This window comes from Anthonomus grandis, chromosome 9, assembly GCF_022605725.1.
Source record: "Anthonomus grandis grandis chromosome 9, icAntGran1.3, whole genome shotgun sequence".
NCBI lineage: Eukaryota > Metazoa > Arthropoda > Insecta > Coleoptera > Curculionidae > Anthonomus > Anthonomus grandis.
The window spans coordinates 21,568,767-21,587,395 of record NC_065554.1 but is presented as its reverse complement, the minus strand read 5'-3'; the positions used below and the strand labels follow the sequence as shown (position 1 = coordinate 21,587,395).

At 32.0% G+C, this 18,629-nt stretch overlaps 1 protein-coding gene across 1 annotated transcript; it reads right to left on the bottom strand.

The window, feature by feature from the left end:
- Positions 1 to 795: 795 nt before the first annotated feature.
- LOC126740637 (gastrula zinc finger protein XlCGF57.1-like) lies at positions 796 to 14,499 on the bottom strand. The gene is made up of 10 exons (XM_050446745.1): positions 14,245 to 14,499; positions 13,933 to 14,151; positions 9,898 to 10,140; positions 9,750 to 9,842; positions 9,472 to 9,697; positions 8,469 to 8,673; positions 6,285 to 6,438; positions 6,032 to 6,227; positions 5,210 to 5,414; positions 796 to 1,284 (listed from the first exon to the last, which is right to left on the bottom strand). The coding sequence occupies exons 1-10, from the start codon at positions 14,383 to 14,385 to the stop codon at positions 1,032 to 1,034; spliced, it is 1,935 nt and encodes a 644-aa protein (XP_050302702.1). The 5' UTR covers positions 14,386 to 14,499; the 3' UTR covers positions 796 to 1,031.
- Between the last annotated feature and the right edge of the window lie 4,130 nt (positions 14,500 to 18,629).

Below are 18,629 nucleotides of genomic sequence, written 5' to 3'. Positions count from 1 at the left end.
TTCTTCCATCTCGACTGTGCAGTACTTCTGCTACTTTTGTACTGCTAATAGAAACTATTTTAAGAGAACTGTCCTGGAAAACATGCCTGGCTTACATTATTGTGATAGGAAAAACATTTGAGGATTACATAAGAAATCTAGAGGAAGTATTCCTGAGGCTACGAGGTTCTGGGCCAAAGTTGAGCCAAAAGAGATGTCATCAGTTGTGCAGTATCTGGGTCATGTCGGCGTCGTTTCCAATAAAGCAGTTGTGCTTGACAAAGCAACGATCCTGACTGTCAAAGATTGATCAGTTGAGAACTGGAACACGAGCATGACCTCGGCTGCTTCTTGACGGTGTGCACTTACTACCGACGCTATGTGGAGAGATTTACGAACATTTCAAAACCATTAACCAGACTTGTCAGACTTCTCAATCGTTCTTCTTCGACAGCTTCTGGTTCTAATGGTCCCAATACTGTCAGGAAGTATTCGATTATCTAAATGAGGCTTTGACAAGCACACCTCTCTTCCTCCTCGAGTTTTTATCGGACCGCAATTAGAGTGGAAACAAACCGAAATATATTTTAAGAGTTCGATAGTTATTTCAATATATTTAATTGTACTATTGTAAATCTGTTAAACCTTTATATCTAATAAGTACCTACCTATCTTTATTCATTATATACCAATTGTATCCCATGACAATTCACGCAGATGACGTAGAAGGAGCAATAAGTTAGACAAACATTTCAGTTTTATCTAGAACTATTTCAACAAGTCTTATAAAATGTAAGAAATTAAATGTTCAATAAACTCTTTTAAACACAATATATTTCACATCTACACAAGTAAAATTACTACAGAAAAAATTACTATAGACGAGATTGCAAGCAAAAGACAGTTATTCTAAATATTAAAAAGTGTATATACAATAAATAAAATAATAAAATAAATAAAAGACCATTCAGCGCATCATTCCTCACTCAATTCACAATGCGTTTCCCAAGCAAGTCTTTTAGTCTTGCAATAAAATGCCCAAATATTTACACTTAAAACTCTAAAGCGGACATATCGTGTCCTTTCATTTTATGTTGCGTTTTAATATGCGTGTACAATGTGCCGCTGTGCGAGTAACACTGATGACAAATTTTGCACTCGTACGGCTTCTCGCCCGTGTGACGTCGCAAATGTGAAGTCAGTACGTCCCTGCGTGCGAAGCTTTCGTCGCAGTGCGGACAGTGATAAGGTTTCTCGCCGCTGTGCATTCGCATGTGGATTTTTAGTTTATTACTGGCGGAAAATCTGTAAAAAAGTAGGTAAATAGTCTGTTATTAGAGATGTAATCTATGTTACGCTACTGCTTTTAGACACGCTTATAGATAGTATAGGATTATATTTTCTTTCGGTCACACCTAGACAGCTCGTGCGTTATGCGAGAGACGACTCGCGACCGACGGTGGTCAGGCCGGACTTTTGACATTAATCAGACAGTTTACGTAAATCAAGTTTAATAGAACGTTTACGTATCATTTAGAACATGTATCTCGTTGATCCGGATGAACAAGTAGCAATAACTTCCCTCACTTTGTTTTTAGATTAAAGTTTTAAAATTAAACTTTAGTTTCTCTCAACCCAACAATAGGGCTTAGTTTGACAATGAATTATTTTATTAAAGTATAGGTCTATGATAGTGTATTTCATAAATATATAGAGTAATAAAATAGGGAATTTCGTTCAGTTTGTCTAAGTTTTGTGGTCGTCGATAGGCGCAGGAAAACTTTATGATCATTATTTAATTTGATGGTGCTTCTATTATTGTCTTTTTGCACACCCAATAAAATTGTATAACATACATATTAAGCTAATCCTTAATAAGGTAATAAAGACACGTTACAAACAGGTCTTAATGGTGGTTGGGTAAGCATGTTGGTATTTTTCATAGTAAAATGGAGACATTTACTGCAACTCCACTGGAGAAAACACGGGATGCCACGCATTAGGAATTTCTTTAGCAACATTTTTGAAAAATATGGATATTTAAACATGTTTTCAACAAAAATCTGGAAAATCGGTATATAATTTTTAAAAAAAATTAAATTTTAAGTTTTTCGTAATTTTTGCGTTTCAAAAAACCTCATAATTATCCTGTTTTTATTTTAAAAAAAGTAAAAACGCCTATATTTTAAACTCGTCGAATATCAACTATTCTGTTAACCAAGCATTTAGAAATACATAATAAGCTATAAAGAAAACTAATGCGACAAAGAAAAAAAAACAAGTTTTAGGTACATTGCAGGACAACTATGTAAAACTTGTAAAGAGGCATGTAACACTGACAGCTATTACTCACAAGGATGAAGATATAATGATTCATGTGACTAATAGCTTCATATGTGAGTACAATACTATACTTTTTCTAGCACCTTTATATACAAACTGAGATCATTTACTTAACGTACTTTAGGATACACAAATCTTTGTAAATTTTATTACTCAAATGATTTTTATTAATAATATAACTTGTCAAGCAACGCATCAAAACCACCTAACTGGCAGTTATTTATTAACAGCTAGGGCACATTTTACAACATTTCTTTTTGACTCTCTGAGTTTTTTAAAATACAAAATTATCATTACAACCAAAAAAAAAACTGTGAGTAATGAGTAATAAATCATGACGCACATCTCTATTCAAAATCCGTAAATAATAAGCCTATTAATAAACTGTCGTAAAACAAATAATAATTACATATATGTACATAAGGAAAACAAGTTATAAATGAACAAACTTATGCTTTACATAAGCATTTAACGTTTGAACATAGTAGGAGACATATCTTTAAATTGACCTATATTGTATTGATTTAGAATTTTGAGTGAAGTATAGGAAAATGAACTTTGAGTTATAGTTTTAATTATTTTAGGTATTTCATAGAGTAAATTGAAACGTGTTCCACGTGAGTGAATCAGATTCTTTGGATATAATTTCTCTACTAGATATGGAGTTTTAGTTTTGACCAATTTATGAAGAAAGCAAGCAAAATGTAGCTCTTCTCGATTGGAAATATTTAACAATTTCAGGTCAAAAATTTTATGATAGACATGATCCAAGACATGAGTCCAAGCTGGCAAATCAAACGTATGCAAGAATTCTGCACTTATTAATTAATTATTATTATTTAGTAAATAGATCTAGGCAAGCATAAAGTTGTATCAGTTAAGGTGACACAAAACCAGTGCTTCGCAGAGAACCTTAAAGTTAAGCACTTAAGTTAAATTAGGAAGATAACTTTGCATATACAGGTGGCGTCACAACATTAGTAGAGACCAAAGATACCTTTTTTTAAATGAAATGGTATATTTTTTTATGCATTTTCCGATTCTACGCAAAATTGTAACTTCATGTAACATATGCTATATACTTCACTAGCTTAAAAGATAGGGAAGTTTAAAAAAGTACTTTATCCATAAAAATGTTATTAGTTACTTTTTAAACGTTTTTACCTGTTAATGTAATTTCATTCAAGAGAGCCATTTTCAACATTTAATTAAATAGGTTTATTGTTTAAATACTTTTTTGTATCGTTTCTTTTTATATGGGTTAGTATCTGTTAAAGTTAGGTATATAGCATATGTTACATGAAGTTGTGTTAAATTTTTTGCTTATATTCGGAAAACGCATAAAAAAATTTACCATTCCATTTACAAAAAGGTAACTTCTCTACTACTGTTGTGATGCCTCCTGTATATGCAAAGTTATCTTCTTAATGTAGATCTGAGAGAGATCTATAATTTTTATTTGGGACATTGTTTGATAAAAGGTGTCCACGAATTAGTAAGGGGATCCAGAACTTTTTTAATACACGGTATAATTATCAGGGAGTGTTATAGACTAAATGAAGTTAGAAAATTCAAAGGAGTTGCGCACAATATTGGGCTCTCTTTAAAAGGCATTGTTTAAAACCTCAGAAACCCAATCAAACACAGTATAGGTCTAATGGGGTTTTCGTGTTTATGTATTTTAGGTAGACAATTTGACCATTTTTGAAATCCCTTCCTGAAACTCTATGTTATGTATCATCTCTTTTTCATACAAAAATATTTTATTTTTTTGACAAATATATTATAAAAATATTAAACATCATTTCCCTCTATCTACTGTAGAGCCTTGAGGATGAATTAAATAAAATTCAAAACGTTGGCTAAAAACAAATAGTTTTCTTCAACATTTCACCAATTTACCCACAAAACACCACATCTAATTTACAATTTTTGTCAACAATTCACAAGAATGATTTCTGTACTGTTTAAAATTGAAACTCAAAAAATGCTTTATTATATAAAGAGTCTATTATACCCTCATTTACAAAGCTGGAATAAAAATAAAATAGATAAACTAAAATTGTCAAAATGATAATGTGTCTAAATTAAGCAAGTACAGGACTATAATTTGACCCACCGCTAGTCTGTCGCCTGCTGCCCGAAGCGTGAAATTTTCTCAGTAAAGTGACTATTTCTTTTTGATGTTATTGTTTATTTATTTATTTTTTGTTAGGTGTATTTTCAGGTTCCTTTATATTTCCTTTTTTGTGCATTTTTTTTCTTTAATTACTGTTAACTATAAGTTAAGACTACATTATTTAAAGTGCGTTTCAAGTGAATAATTATTTGGCACATGTGTGTTATTTAGCATTTAATGAAATCTGTTAGAGGGTTGAGTTTGAATAGCCCTAGGCTAGACTTCGCCAACTGATTTTACTGCCAACTGAAGGTTAAGAAACATATTATAATACAAATATTATGTAATGAATTTTTGCAAATAAAAGTCGTTTATTATTATTATTATTTAAATCAATAAAGTAACTTTTATACATCAACAAAAAAATGTGAGAAATTAATAGTTTTTAAGAAGAATCCCAATTTGTATTTTTTGCCATTCTCACGGTTCAGGTGATTTTCCAGAAACTTTATCATTTACTTGCTTTTAAAGGTAGAGCCGTAATTCAAAAAGTGCCTCAGTCAATGAAGTAACTTTTATGCATCGATAAAAAAAAATGTTTTTAAGAAAAATTCAATTTGTCTTTTTTTCTGATATTATATACTGTGTTTCAGGTGATTTTCAAAAATCAATACAACTCCGGAAAAATCCTAGTAGACCTATATTTTTATAAAATACTTAAATAATCATAAATAACCATGAACATTCGAAAAAAAAAACGTAACTTACTTCTTTTGACATAAAGCACACTCGTAAGGCTTCTCGCCGGTGTGCGAACGTTTGTGACAAATGAGGTTGCTCGGCTGGAAAAAGCTCTTGTCACAAATGTCGCATTTGTACGGTTTCTCGCCGGTGTGACGCCGCAAATGGACTTTGAGAGCCGTAGGAGCCGAAAACCGTGCTTGGCATATCATGCATTCGAACGGCTTTTCGCCTGTAATAAATCATGACGATCATTATTTAAATCATATATATTGCAGAAAAATAAATATAGTTTTACAACATTTACTTATACAACCTATATTATGTTTTATTAAGACCTTTAAACGGTAGCATACACTTTAACGTCAAAATTAATTATTCATCAATATTGTTTCTGGTAAAATTAGACATTTTTGAAGCATTTTTCTATAATTTTAGGTGCGATTTACTTACTTAGGTGACCTTTACTATTTTCACCAACTAGTTTTAGAAAAAACATTCAAAACTGAAGTTCTTTGTCTATTACAATTTTTTTTCCGAAATCCCGGCACTAAACATTAAAAAAAACTTGGAAATTACATACATTCATGTTTACGTTATATTAGTTTCCACTAAAACCTGAAAGTACTCTAAAAGGCATTCCAGGAATATCTTTATTATTACATTGTTTAAATTAGATACTACAGAAATCCTAAGCTGTTACATTCCTAGTTTGTTTTTTTTTCATTATTAAACAATAAAGGCATGAAATGTGTAAACAATCTTAAACTGTAAATATTTAATATTTTTTTTGTGAATAAAATTTTATTTAGTCCCAAAAATCATATGTACTGTTTTGATAAAGCATACCTGTATGTGAATTAAGATGCACATTAAGCCCATGTTTCTCGGCAAAAGACTTCCCACACATGCTACACAAGTACGGCTTTTCCTTGTTATGGCGTTTTATGTGTTGATTTAAGTTCGATACAAACTTGAACATTTTATGGCAGATTTTGCACTCGTGTGTGGGAACTATGTGGCTCGTGTCTGCCTTGGGTTTAGGCTATACAAAACAATCGATTAAACAGAAAATCAATTGATTTTATAGGATTGTTTTTACCTTATAGTTAGGTGGCCTCTCTCCTGTATGTGTATAAATATGCTTCTTCATGGTTTCCTTCATTGCAAACGTTTTTTCGCAATAAGGACATCCGTACGGTCTTTCCCCGCTATGAGACCTCATGTGGATTTTCAATTTGCCGCTATGGTTAAACCTAACAAGTCATATATGTGAAAATTAAATTTAGTTAAACACTCTAGCAAAATATTTTAATAGAATAGGATTAAATAGTGTAATGTGTAACCAGGTTGAAATATGGTAGATTGTCTAAGGGTCGTTTTAAACACAGGACTCCTAATGAATTTGTCAGTAATATTGACAATAATAAGCAATTTATTAAATTTACTTTTCAATTAGAAACATTAATGAATTTTAACGATCCAATGCCTTCGGATATTCATTTAGAAAGGGTATCAGCAATGTGATGTTTGCATAAACCAAATACACCATATTTTTATGATAATTTATTTATGGAAAATTAATGTTCAATGACAGTCAATGGAAATTTATGAACCAAAAACAATGTTGTCTAAATGGTGTCCGTTGCGCTGTATGCACTCTTCAAATCGAGAACGAATATTATTACGTACGATTATTAATACGTCCAGACATTTCCCTTGATATTAATCTTATTTGCTCCTGGATATTTTGCTTTAATTGATTTTCTATCAGCTGGATTATTCTCGTAGACCTTACTTTTGAGATAACCATAAGAAATAATCAAGGAGCGACAGGTCCGGGCTCCTAGGAGGTCAGTTAATATTGCCTCTTCTTGAAATGACTTTATTGGGGAATAATTGTTGAACAGCTTCAATTGCCCGATTTCACGTATGGTATGTCGCACCATCCTGCTGAAACCAGGTTTCTAAGTTAAAACCTTGAAACTGTCGGAGAGACGATAGTGCAAGAAAATCTTGTAACATTGCACAATACCGCTCGGTATTAACCGTAAGTGCCCGTCCATTTTGATCTTCAAAAAAATACGGCCCAATTATGCCATCAGCAGATATAGCAGCCCATACGACCACTTTGGGGCTATGCAGTGGACGTTCGTGTTTTCTGCGAGGATTAACGTCAGACCAGTACCTGCAATGTTGTTTATTTACGTGGCCATTTACATGCAAATTAGCCTTATCACTGAATAAAATGTTATTGAAATCGACGAAACGTTCCATCATTTCATTGACAAATTCTAACCGTGTATTGTAATCCCTCGATTTTAATTCCTGCACTAACTGTATCTTATATGCATGCAGATGCAAGCCTTTGGTCACAATGTTATGTAAAGATGATCTTTTGAGAGTAGTCGTCTGACTTCGCTTCCGTACAGATAAGGTTGGATTCTCTCTGACTGATTGACGTACTCGTTCGATACTTTCTGCACTTCTTACGATCCGTGGGCGGCCTGGATTATGAATTTTCACTGTGTATCCAGTAGCTTCAAACATTCTGATCCATTTTCTAATAACATCAGGGCTAGGTGATAATTGAATATCATGTAATTGGTAATGAGTGCGATATAGACGGCGTGCTGTCACAATTGATTTATTGTTTTGGTAAAATGCACGTACACAAAAAGCGCGTTGCTCTCCGGTAAACGGCTCCATTGCAACTGAAATTCCTTGAACCCGTTTACATATTGACTCCCACGCGGCGTTGCCACGTCTGAGATTAAATGCACAAATAAAGTGCTGATACCCTATTTGGACACTTTGCATAAAGTATAAAAATGTCCTTTTGCAAACACTCGAATATTTGATCGATTAAGTTCCTAGTAGTCTTAACGTCATTTTAATGTGTCATAAATCGTACCTAAATAAACATTAAAAACGGCATAATACTATTACTATGAAATAATTAAGTGAAAACAATATAGTTGTAGTGTATAATAGTAGAAGTGTTTTATTATTTTAATAAAGTAGGTATTATTTGCACTAAGATTTAGTTGTCAAGTCAATGGATATTGGGACTGAATTGGCACTTAGTTGCCAACCAATATTACCTTATTTACCTAATGTATAGCAACGCAACTTCTCTTTGTTATGGAAAATTTCATTATTAGTAAATAAAAAGTATTGATTATTAGATTCTGCTATTAGAGGCTAGTGTAAATTCTCATATAATTTATGTATACTTTATAATATAGAGGTTTAACGTTTCTTAGGACTGAAAAAAATATGTTACCTTTTATGGCACTCTTCACATTCATAAGGTTTTTCACCAGTGTGAACACGTTCGTGCTGCTGCAAATTAGCGGGTTGCGCAAACGTTTTAGGACAGTGGCGACACTGGTACGGCCGCTCGCCTGTATGCGTGCGCACGTGCACTCGTACCGCTCCTTGGGTACGAAATCTTGAACCGCAGTATTTGCACATGTACGGTCTATCCTCTAAGGTAGTAAGCACGATAAATTGAAGATTATTGGATAGTTTTAGGAAAAATATATATTAAAGATTAATAGTGGGCCACCCCTTAGAGCTACATGTCATGAGGTGGTAAAACGAGGGTTGTAAAACATTTTTCAAATATGGAATTTAGTACAACAGATTTTCAATATTAATAGGGATGATAAATCAAACGTTCAACAATTTGTTGTACCATGCAGTATGTAAAAGCAGCAGGACTTTATCAAATACTAAAGCAAACTAAATAAGGTAATGTATAATCCAAATCATAAGACAATAAAATGAAATATACCAAAAAAATAAGATTATAAAATACCTACTATGAAATGCCTACTGGATATTCAATAATGATTTCAAGAATGATACAGTCAATAAATGATAAAAGTCAATGAATGATATAAAGTTTACAACGACCATGAAGTGCGAAATCACTCATAATGACTTTATTAGTAAAGTATCAAAAAAAACCAATGGAACATAATATAAAATTTTTAAAAACAGTTACTCATGATTTCCTCAATTCACTCTGACAATGTGAAGTCTATTTTTTGATATTCTTATAAATGCAAATAAAATATACCATGCATCCTACAAAAATTTAGCCACAACTTATTAATTACTTGCTGGCATTACCTATTCTTCTTTATTTATATTATATAACTATAGCATTTATATTTAATTGATATAAAAATTTATAATTATCATAGACCTGTTAAAAGTCAAATCCAGGGTGTTAATAATTCTGGACTTTTTATGGAAATTTTCAGTATTGTTTACCTTACCAGAGTGTGTGGTGAGATGACTCTTTAACCCATATTTATCCATATACCCTTTGCCACAAATTTTGCACAAATATGGCCTGTCAGACTTGTGCTCTTTCCTATGCTCTTTCAAATCGGCCTTAAACTTAAAATTCTCATCACACTGGTTGCATTTATATTCTGAAGCCCAGTCTGATTCATCTGAGTTATAATCAGGATCATTTTTAACATCATCTTGGGCAAAATCCTAAAATAAACAAACTGTATTATGTTTACTATGATGCAATATAATTAAGTACATCACAATCTGTATCTTCTACATGTCCATTCAGAAGTTTAGTAGCAGTTCCTTCTTCTTCTTCTTCTTTATGCTTATCTAAAGAATCTTGTATCTAAAAGTTACCACATTAGTCAACATAAAATCAGTAGTGCTCAAAAGCATATTACATCATGATCAAGATCATTATCCACTACATTTTCTAGTATGCTTGGTTTCCTTTCCCTTAAATTAGGTTTGTTGGGAGATTTATCAATAACATTTACAGCAGCTTCGTTTTTAATGCACTTGTGCCTGTCATAACTTTTCTGATACTTGTAAGATTTACTGCAAATGTCACAAGTGAACTTTAATGGCTTTATTTCTCTTTGTTTCCTTTGTTTTCCTCTTGGATTTTTTACTTTAGAATTAGGCTGAAAATTTGTCTAAATTAAACAAGTATATAATATCATGTTTTTAAGTCTAAATTATATGTAGCAAATTGTCCATGTGTAATCTAAATATCTAGGGTTGAAGAAACAAAGAGATATTTTTACAATGACAAGGGTAAGTATGTGCCTAAGTATTATTATTTCCATTGCATAGCCTACAGTTACCAAATCATAATTTAATATATTTGGGTCTATAGATTTATTTTAAAAATGGTATCAATATGTGGTTAGTAAATTAATTTTCAATTAAATAAGGAAGATTTGTACAAAAGAGAAAATTTCTACACATAAATTGCAGAATCTGTTTATGCAATGTATGTGCTTCTAAAAACAAACGTAAATATAAATATTGAAACACATAGGGTGAAAATGCTTTAAGTATAGCAGTCTAATAGCGTTTATTATTATTTCAATAAAGAACAGAGATACAAGTTTACTTTTATAGGATTTTCAGTTCATAAATCAATCAATCATTCAATGTACACATGGATAATTTGATTTATTTAATTTAGGGCCTCAAATCTTCACTGAAAGTTTGGTATTTACTTATCAAATACCGGCATATACAGTAAAAGTGGAGAAACATTTTATTTAATAAATATAAAGCCAGAGTAATCGACTATTGCCAATGAACAAATACTCACATTATTTCTTTAGGTTCAAAGAAATGCAAAAACGTATTTGGTATTTACAAATTCTTGCAACAAAAACAATCTATTTGCTTATCTTTATTTTATGAGGAGCAAAAGTAGAGAAACATTTTTAAAGTTCTTAGTTTATGTTTGCTTATTGAAAGCAATACACAATAATATTTTGTTAATTAATAAAGAATAACCTGTAAATATGCCTCGAGGTATTACTTTGGCGTTATGTATAAAAAAGTTGATAATATCAATTGGGTGTTAAGCAAGTAATCATTGCTTAGCAGTTAGGATTAAACCGCTCAGTCGTTTCCAAAACCATAAAGTTACACCGCATTAGGAACTCATTAATAAGTCCACCTAAAACTGGTAGGCCTAGAAAAACGACGCCTAGAGTAGACGAGAAGATTAAATCCTTAGCTCTTAAAAATCCATTTAACACAGCAGTGGATATAAAATCTCAACTAGACGATCTAAATATTAGTGTCCATACAGTTCGAAGACGTTTAAGGGACAGTGGCTTGCCGGCAAGAAAACCATCCAAGAAACCCTTCATTTCGAAGAAGAATCGAACCGCCCGACTTCAATTTGCACATGACTATTTAAACTAGTCAGAAGCAAGATGGAATACAGTATTATTTTCGGATGAAAGTAAGTTTAATTTATTTTCTTCTGATGGTATTTTATGGGTCAGGCGTCCTAAAAATAAAAGAGTTGATCCAAAGTATACTTTGGGCACTATTAAGCATGGAGGGGGAAATGTACAAGTGTGGGGTTGTTTCTCGGGTATGGAAATGGACCCCATTGTCAAAATTGATGGGATTATGGATCGGTTTAAATATTTAGTAATATTAACTGATAATATGTTGCCATATGCAGAGGAAAACATGCCATTGCAATGGAGGTTTCAACACGACAATGATCCGAAGCATACAGCAAAAATAATAAAAAAAAATAACTGTTTTTAAGTGGCCAGCTCAGAGTCCTGACCTTAATCCCATAGATTCTCTAGATTTAGTAGACAAAAAAATTCATAAGGAACATCCCGAAAAATTTAAAAATGGAGACGAGTTGGTTGAGGCAGTTGAAGCTGCATGGCATTCTATAATAATAATAATAATATTATTAATAATAATATCCTTTATTTGCCAACAAAATCGTATACAGGACGACAAAGCAACGTCATACAAAGGAGGATCTAGCTCCCATAGGGTACATTAATTTTTCTAATCTAGAATTCATAGAGGCAATATACTTATATAAACAAAATAACGAAATTTAAAATAAATATTCTAAATATCTAACACAAGTTAAAATTATTATCCAAAAGTAAAATTATAAAAACATTTAATCTGCAACCAGTGGTAAACAGCTTTTTTAAATTGGACTGTAGATTCAATGCTTCTAATATCAGCAGCTAGCATTCTATAAGCCCTGATGGCCATATAATGAGAACCTCTTTCATAGTAAGCTGAATTATGCAATGGAATGCGGAGATCGCATCTATGTCGTGTAATCATAGTCACATCCTCAGCATACATTGCCCTATTCTCAACAAACAAATGATTGTGTCTCTTCACAAATAACACCAAGGAAGAAAAGTATAGGAGGGAAGGGTGAGTATTTTTAGTTTGCAGAAGTAAGGTCTACAGGAAGTTCTGTAGGTCATGCCCAATAAACAACGAATGATACGCTTTTGCATTCTAAATATATCTAGAGCTCCTCTTGCAGATCCCCAGAAACAGATACCATATTGTAAGATTGACTGTACCTGTCTGAAATAAAATAGGCGAAGAGATACCTCAGACACTACATCCCTTAATCTTCTAATCAATCCGCACAAGCTAGCTAATCTGGAATAAAGGTTTTTAATATGTTTCTCCCAATTTAAATTGGGGTCAATGTGTATTCCTAGGAATTTAATACTATTGGCTACAGGGATTGACTGCCCACCAGACCACACAATTGACATATAATAGGAAGAGCACAGGTCCCAAGATTGAGCCCTGAGGCACACCTCTTCCTATAATTTGGGGGCGGGAAAACGTTGGTGAGCCGGAATGTGTCACACAAACTATTTGTCTTTGCTCTAGATATGAACTGAGTAATTTAGATGCTGCACCCCTGATGCCATACCGTTCCAGGATGTCCAGCAGTAAAGAATGGTCAACCGTGTCAAACGCCTTAGACAAATCGAAATACAGTCCAGCTACACTGGTCTTTCTCTCAAGATTCTCCATAATATATTGTATTGCACTATAAATGGCCATTTCCGTCGATCTTTTGGGAACGAATCCGTATTGGTGTTTATTTATTATTTGATGGTGAGTTAAATAATTCATAACTATTTGATAGATAACCCTTTCAAATACCTTCGATATGGATGGTAATACGGATACTGACCGATAGTTGGCAATATTCGTTTTTTCTCCCTTCTTAAAAACAGGCACTACTTTTGCCCGCTTAAGAGCAGAAGGAAAAATTTGGGTAGAAAGACTCTCATTGATCACATTGGAAATGGGTCCGGCTAAGTGAATCCCAACAAACTTTAAGACGAATACCGGAATTTCATCCAAGCCAGAGGAAAATTTATTTGGAAGGTTCATCAATATCTTAAAGATATCCTGAGAATTAACAGGATTGAGAAATATGGTTGGATAATCATTATGCAAGTCATGTATATTGGAGTTACAGCTTTGTTGATGGTCAAGAGTAAAATGTTTAGCAAATAATTCGGTAATTCGGTAAAAGTTCCTGTACCCAAGGAGACCTTAGGGAATCTGATTAGATCTATGAAAAGGAGATGCCTTGCAGTTATTAAAAATAAGGGATAGGCAACTAAATATTAATTTGTTGTTATTATATATTTTCTTTAAATATGTGTTTCTCTATTTTTGATCCCTGTTTTTTTTTTAATTAATTTACATAAATATGGCTTTATAATAAGTAGAAATATATTGTTTATGTTTTATTTTTATTATCTAGTTTGGTGTAGTATTATAGGATAACAAAATTTTAGTTAACTTTAATAAAATAAATTTAAAAATAATAAAAAAAATAAAGTTTCTTTACTTTTGCTCGGTACTGTACATATTTTAACTAAATATAAATATTTCATAGAAAATAAGGGTACCTTAGGTTTAAACTCATCATCAGTATCGTCGAGGTCAACATCAGAAACACCCAAGTCTGGAAAATCATCATAACTATCATTATGTTCTTCCTTAACATTAGAGCATTTAATTAAAGACTGATAGGAAGTTTCACAGGTCTGTTTAAATTTCATAAATGATGAAAATTGAGTCTCGCAATTGGAGCAGATGTTTTTCGGTAAGTTGTCATCTTCAACCACCTAAAAACACAATATTATAAGGGTTTGCTCTGTTCCCAAAATGTGGAGGTCAGTAAATAGGACTTAGGACTTAGTTTAATAAGAAAAACTAACAGTTAAGGAGGTAAATTGTGTGTAAATTTCAGCCAAAGTTGTCGAGTCTCCAGCGTCTTTTTCTTTGACCTGCAGTTTGGTGAATAACGATACAGAAGGATTCTCAGAGAGACAGGCTCTGCATAATTTAAGTTTGTCCATGTTGTACTCTATTAGTACAACTAGATTTAATCTATTTTTCCATTATTTTTTAGGAAACATTAAGTTTTGAAATTATTTGTTTACTGTTTTGATTTTTATAATTTAATTGTCACTTGTCATCATGTTTTAGGTTAGGTTTGGTTTGACATCTGTGACAAGTTTGCGGTGGTGCCAGGTTCACTAAGTTACAACTTGTCGAAAGAGCATTTGTAGGGCAAGAGCAACAATCTAACGTCCAACTTCTAAAAAAAAATAGTTATTTGTGTTTTGTATGACTTTCATTTAGTAAAGGACAAAGAAGAGTCCAATTTAAACTTAATAAGCAGTTTACTCTATATAACTTTAGAATAAAAGCGACCATAAATAAAGATTTAAATTTGATCATGTGGTACTGTACTAGGACCACCCAATTTAATTTATTTTCACATTACTTTTTGGGAAATATAAAATGTTTAAATTATTTGGTTTTACTCTTATTTGGTTTTTATAATTTAATTGGCAACTGCTATCATCATTTTTAGGTTTAGCTTGATAGCTATGACAAGTTTGCAATAGTGCCAAGATAATTAAGCTAGTACTACCCAATTTCATATAATTTCACATTGTTTTTTAAATATGAATTTTTTTTTTTTTCATATTAAGTTTATATTAACCTGTCACTATTCGCTGCCCTAGTATTACAAGGGTGTATGTAACAAATTTGGAAATTTTTAGATTTTGGGAAAACACAGTTCTATGCGTAATAAGGTATACATAGAACCTTTTAAAACTAAAATTAAGCAAACAGTAATCTCAGAATCATAAAAAAACCAAAGGTGTATGTCCTAAAAATTTCAAAATTCTGTAACATACTTAGTACTATGTTGAACATACACCTATGATATACTCATTTTTTAAAATTATTTTGGTGTTTGAGTATAACAAGGTACTATGTTGCAACATACACCCTTGTAAGTCTAAATTTTTGGTGTTATTTATATTTTGCGGAGTAACGTCGTGTATGTTTTTGTATTTTTTTAACATCAAAAATGAATAGCAGTAATGAGGGATTTGATATTTGTGATGATTATGATTCTGACAAAGATGCAGAATATAAACCACCTCAAAAGAAGTCTAAAAAACTCATAAGGTAGGTGTAAGACAAGTTTTTTTTATATAGTTCCAAGAATACGTATTTGAATATTTTTAGCATTACAATACGGGGCAAGAAAATTGATATTCCTTGTCAACCGGAGACTTCGGACTCTGAGCCTGAGTTTAATGAGGGTTTAAACAATAAAAGCATTGGCAAGAAAGAGAACATTTCCAGGTAACTTTTTGCTCTTACTTATTATTTTTAAGGCTGTGGTCATCATTATTAAATTTGTAAATAACCTTACAGTGCAGTAGATCGGCAGTTATTCTCAACCCAACTTAACCCTGAGGCACATTTTACGGACTATTCCCAGGACCGCTCCCTAAAACATTCCATAGACCACCCTGACGAAGTTTCCATAGAACCTCCCATACAAAGCTCCTTAGAAACCCCGATGGAGTATCTAGTGGATGATCCCCTAGATCGGCCCAATAATCACGTAGTCGAAAGCCCCGTACAACACCTTGTTGAAAATGAAGATATAGAGCCCGATATAGTGGTGCAAAAAACTAAAAAAAAAGCTCTCACGTAAAAGAACTAGGAACTTGAAATCCTGGGCACAAAATATTCGAAAAGAAAAATATGATAGGGGACTGGAATACGTGTCATCAAGAAAAAAGCTTCGTCCTGCTAGAAAAATTGTAACAAAAAAATATTGTTTGAATAGATGTTACTTTAAGTGTGCTACAAAAATAGGTGAAGACGATAGAAAAGAAATTTTTTCGAGCTATTATAATAATAATAATAAGACGTTTATTAGTCACCAAGAAATTACAGCATTTAAGCAGAAAGAATAAAACTAATAGGTAGGTGTATTAACTTTTACAAAATTTCAAATATTACAAAATTCCACTAAATATTGAGTATTTCATAATTTACAAATAACAAAAAAAAAATCGAAGAATTTGTAACAAAATAAAAAAGCTAATAATGCAAGGTGACCAACAGGCCATAATATGCAGATTTACCCTTACACAAAAGGCTTCCTGAATTCTGTTGAGGCCAAAAAAAAAAATAAAAAAAACAATAATTTAAAAATTTAATAATAAATATTCTACTGAAAAAAAAGAACATACCTAATGGGAGCATGGGAAGAGGATCAGGATATGAAAGAAAATATGAGGGGAAGGGAAGATGAGGAAAATTATATAACGATTTATGGCAACGTTCAAAGCCTTTCAGGAACAAAATCATGACCAATATTATACACAAAAACGTTAAAAAAAATCACTCATACACATAATTAACCAAGGAGAAGCAGATTAATGTTAACTTTAGAAGTTTTTTCTGTCAATGTAAAATCATTTATTTTAAACCTATTTATATAGTGTGCAATCAAGTATGAAAATGACTTTTTAAATAATTCCTTATTGTGCGCCGGAATAGTAAGTAAATTCTTTCTTCTAATATTTAGGTTATGTACATCCGTTCGGAATCTAATCTTTCTAAGCAAATATGATGGAGACTAATTATAAGCTAGATGCCAACGAAAAGAGAATGGTTATATTAAATACGACGACCAAGTGTACAGTTGAAAGAAGAAGAAAGGGAAAAAATTCGGAAAGTTCAAGAAAAAATAATACTAATGGCTATTATTTTATTTTAAATAATAATAGAATACAGGTCTGCAAAGATTTTTACTGTGGAACACTAGATATAAGCCAAAAACCCATATATACCGTCTATAATCATGCAACGATTTCCCACACACTCAATAAAAGTACACAGGGACAACATAAAAAGAAGTGTATTCCTGAAGAGTCGATAAATCTGGTAAAAAAACATATTAAAATGTTTCCAGTAATAGAGAGTCATTATTGCCGGGCAGAAACCTAAAGAAAATACCTAGAAGGTGACCTGTCCATTAAAAAAAGGTATAACCTATACGAGGAATATGTAGCAGGAAAAGGTCTAATTCCCGTGAAATTTCACAAATATCTTGAAATTTTCTGTACCGAGTTTAATTACTCTTTTAATAAACCAATAAAAGATTTATGTGATCTGTGTGCCGAAGTTGAATTAAAGAAAAAAGAAAATACGTTAACTGACGAAAAGAGAGAAGAATTTGAGAAGCATATTAATGAAAAAAATCTTATAAGAGAGGAGAAAAAAAAGACAAAGAAAGTGGCATACCAATTTTAAATTTTGATTTAGAAAATGTTTTAACTTGCCCAAAGGGTGGCGTAAAAAACTTCTTTTATAAGTCCAAACTTAACTTTTACAACTTGACTGCACATTTTTCAGTGGACCAAAAAGTTTATTGTGCAGTTTGGTCGGAAGCTATTCGTAGCCGTTCTGGTAATGACATCGCAAGCGCTGTCTACAAAATTCTTTAAAAGGATTACAGAGGTCAGAGGATTATCCTCTATTAGAAGAATTAATTTTGTGGAGCGATAGCTGCGTCCCACAAAATCGTAATAGCTTGATGAGTTATGCTATTGCTTATCTTTTACAAGTTTAAAGAAGATTACAATGAAATTTTCCGTACCAGGTCACTCGTGCATCCAGGAAGTCGATTCGGTTCATAGCTCAATTGAGCGCACTTTACGTAAATCTGAATATTCATCTCCCATTTCTTTAATTAGGATACTTCTTAAAGTTAATTCCAGAAAACCGTATACCATTCTTCAAATGAGGGAACAAGATTTTTTTGATTTTAATCACTATTCCGCTAAATTGAATTATAAATCTGTTCCATTTTTAAAGGTGGTTGGTTTAGAATTTAACAAACAATCGTTTTATCAAATAAACTATCGGGTCTCCTTTTCTGATGCTGAATATAAATCTTTAAGTTTAAGATTCAGAAATGGTCGTCGCCGTCAATGACATGTTACCGCAGAAAGTCTTAGTGACGATATATTTCCCGAAACACTGAGAAAGAATGATTCTGTAGGAACACTTGCACAAAACAAAGTAGATGCTTTAAAATCTATGTTTAACTGGATGCCAAAAAATAACGTAGCTTATTATGAGACCATTTTTAGTAGAGTAAGCACAAACAAAAAATAAAATATTAGGTATAAGTTTTTGATATATTTAATGCTTTTTCATTTCTTTTGAGTTTTAGTGCATTCTTTTAAACCTTAAGAATTCGAGTTAATTTCATTTA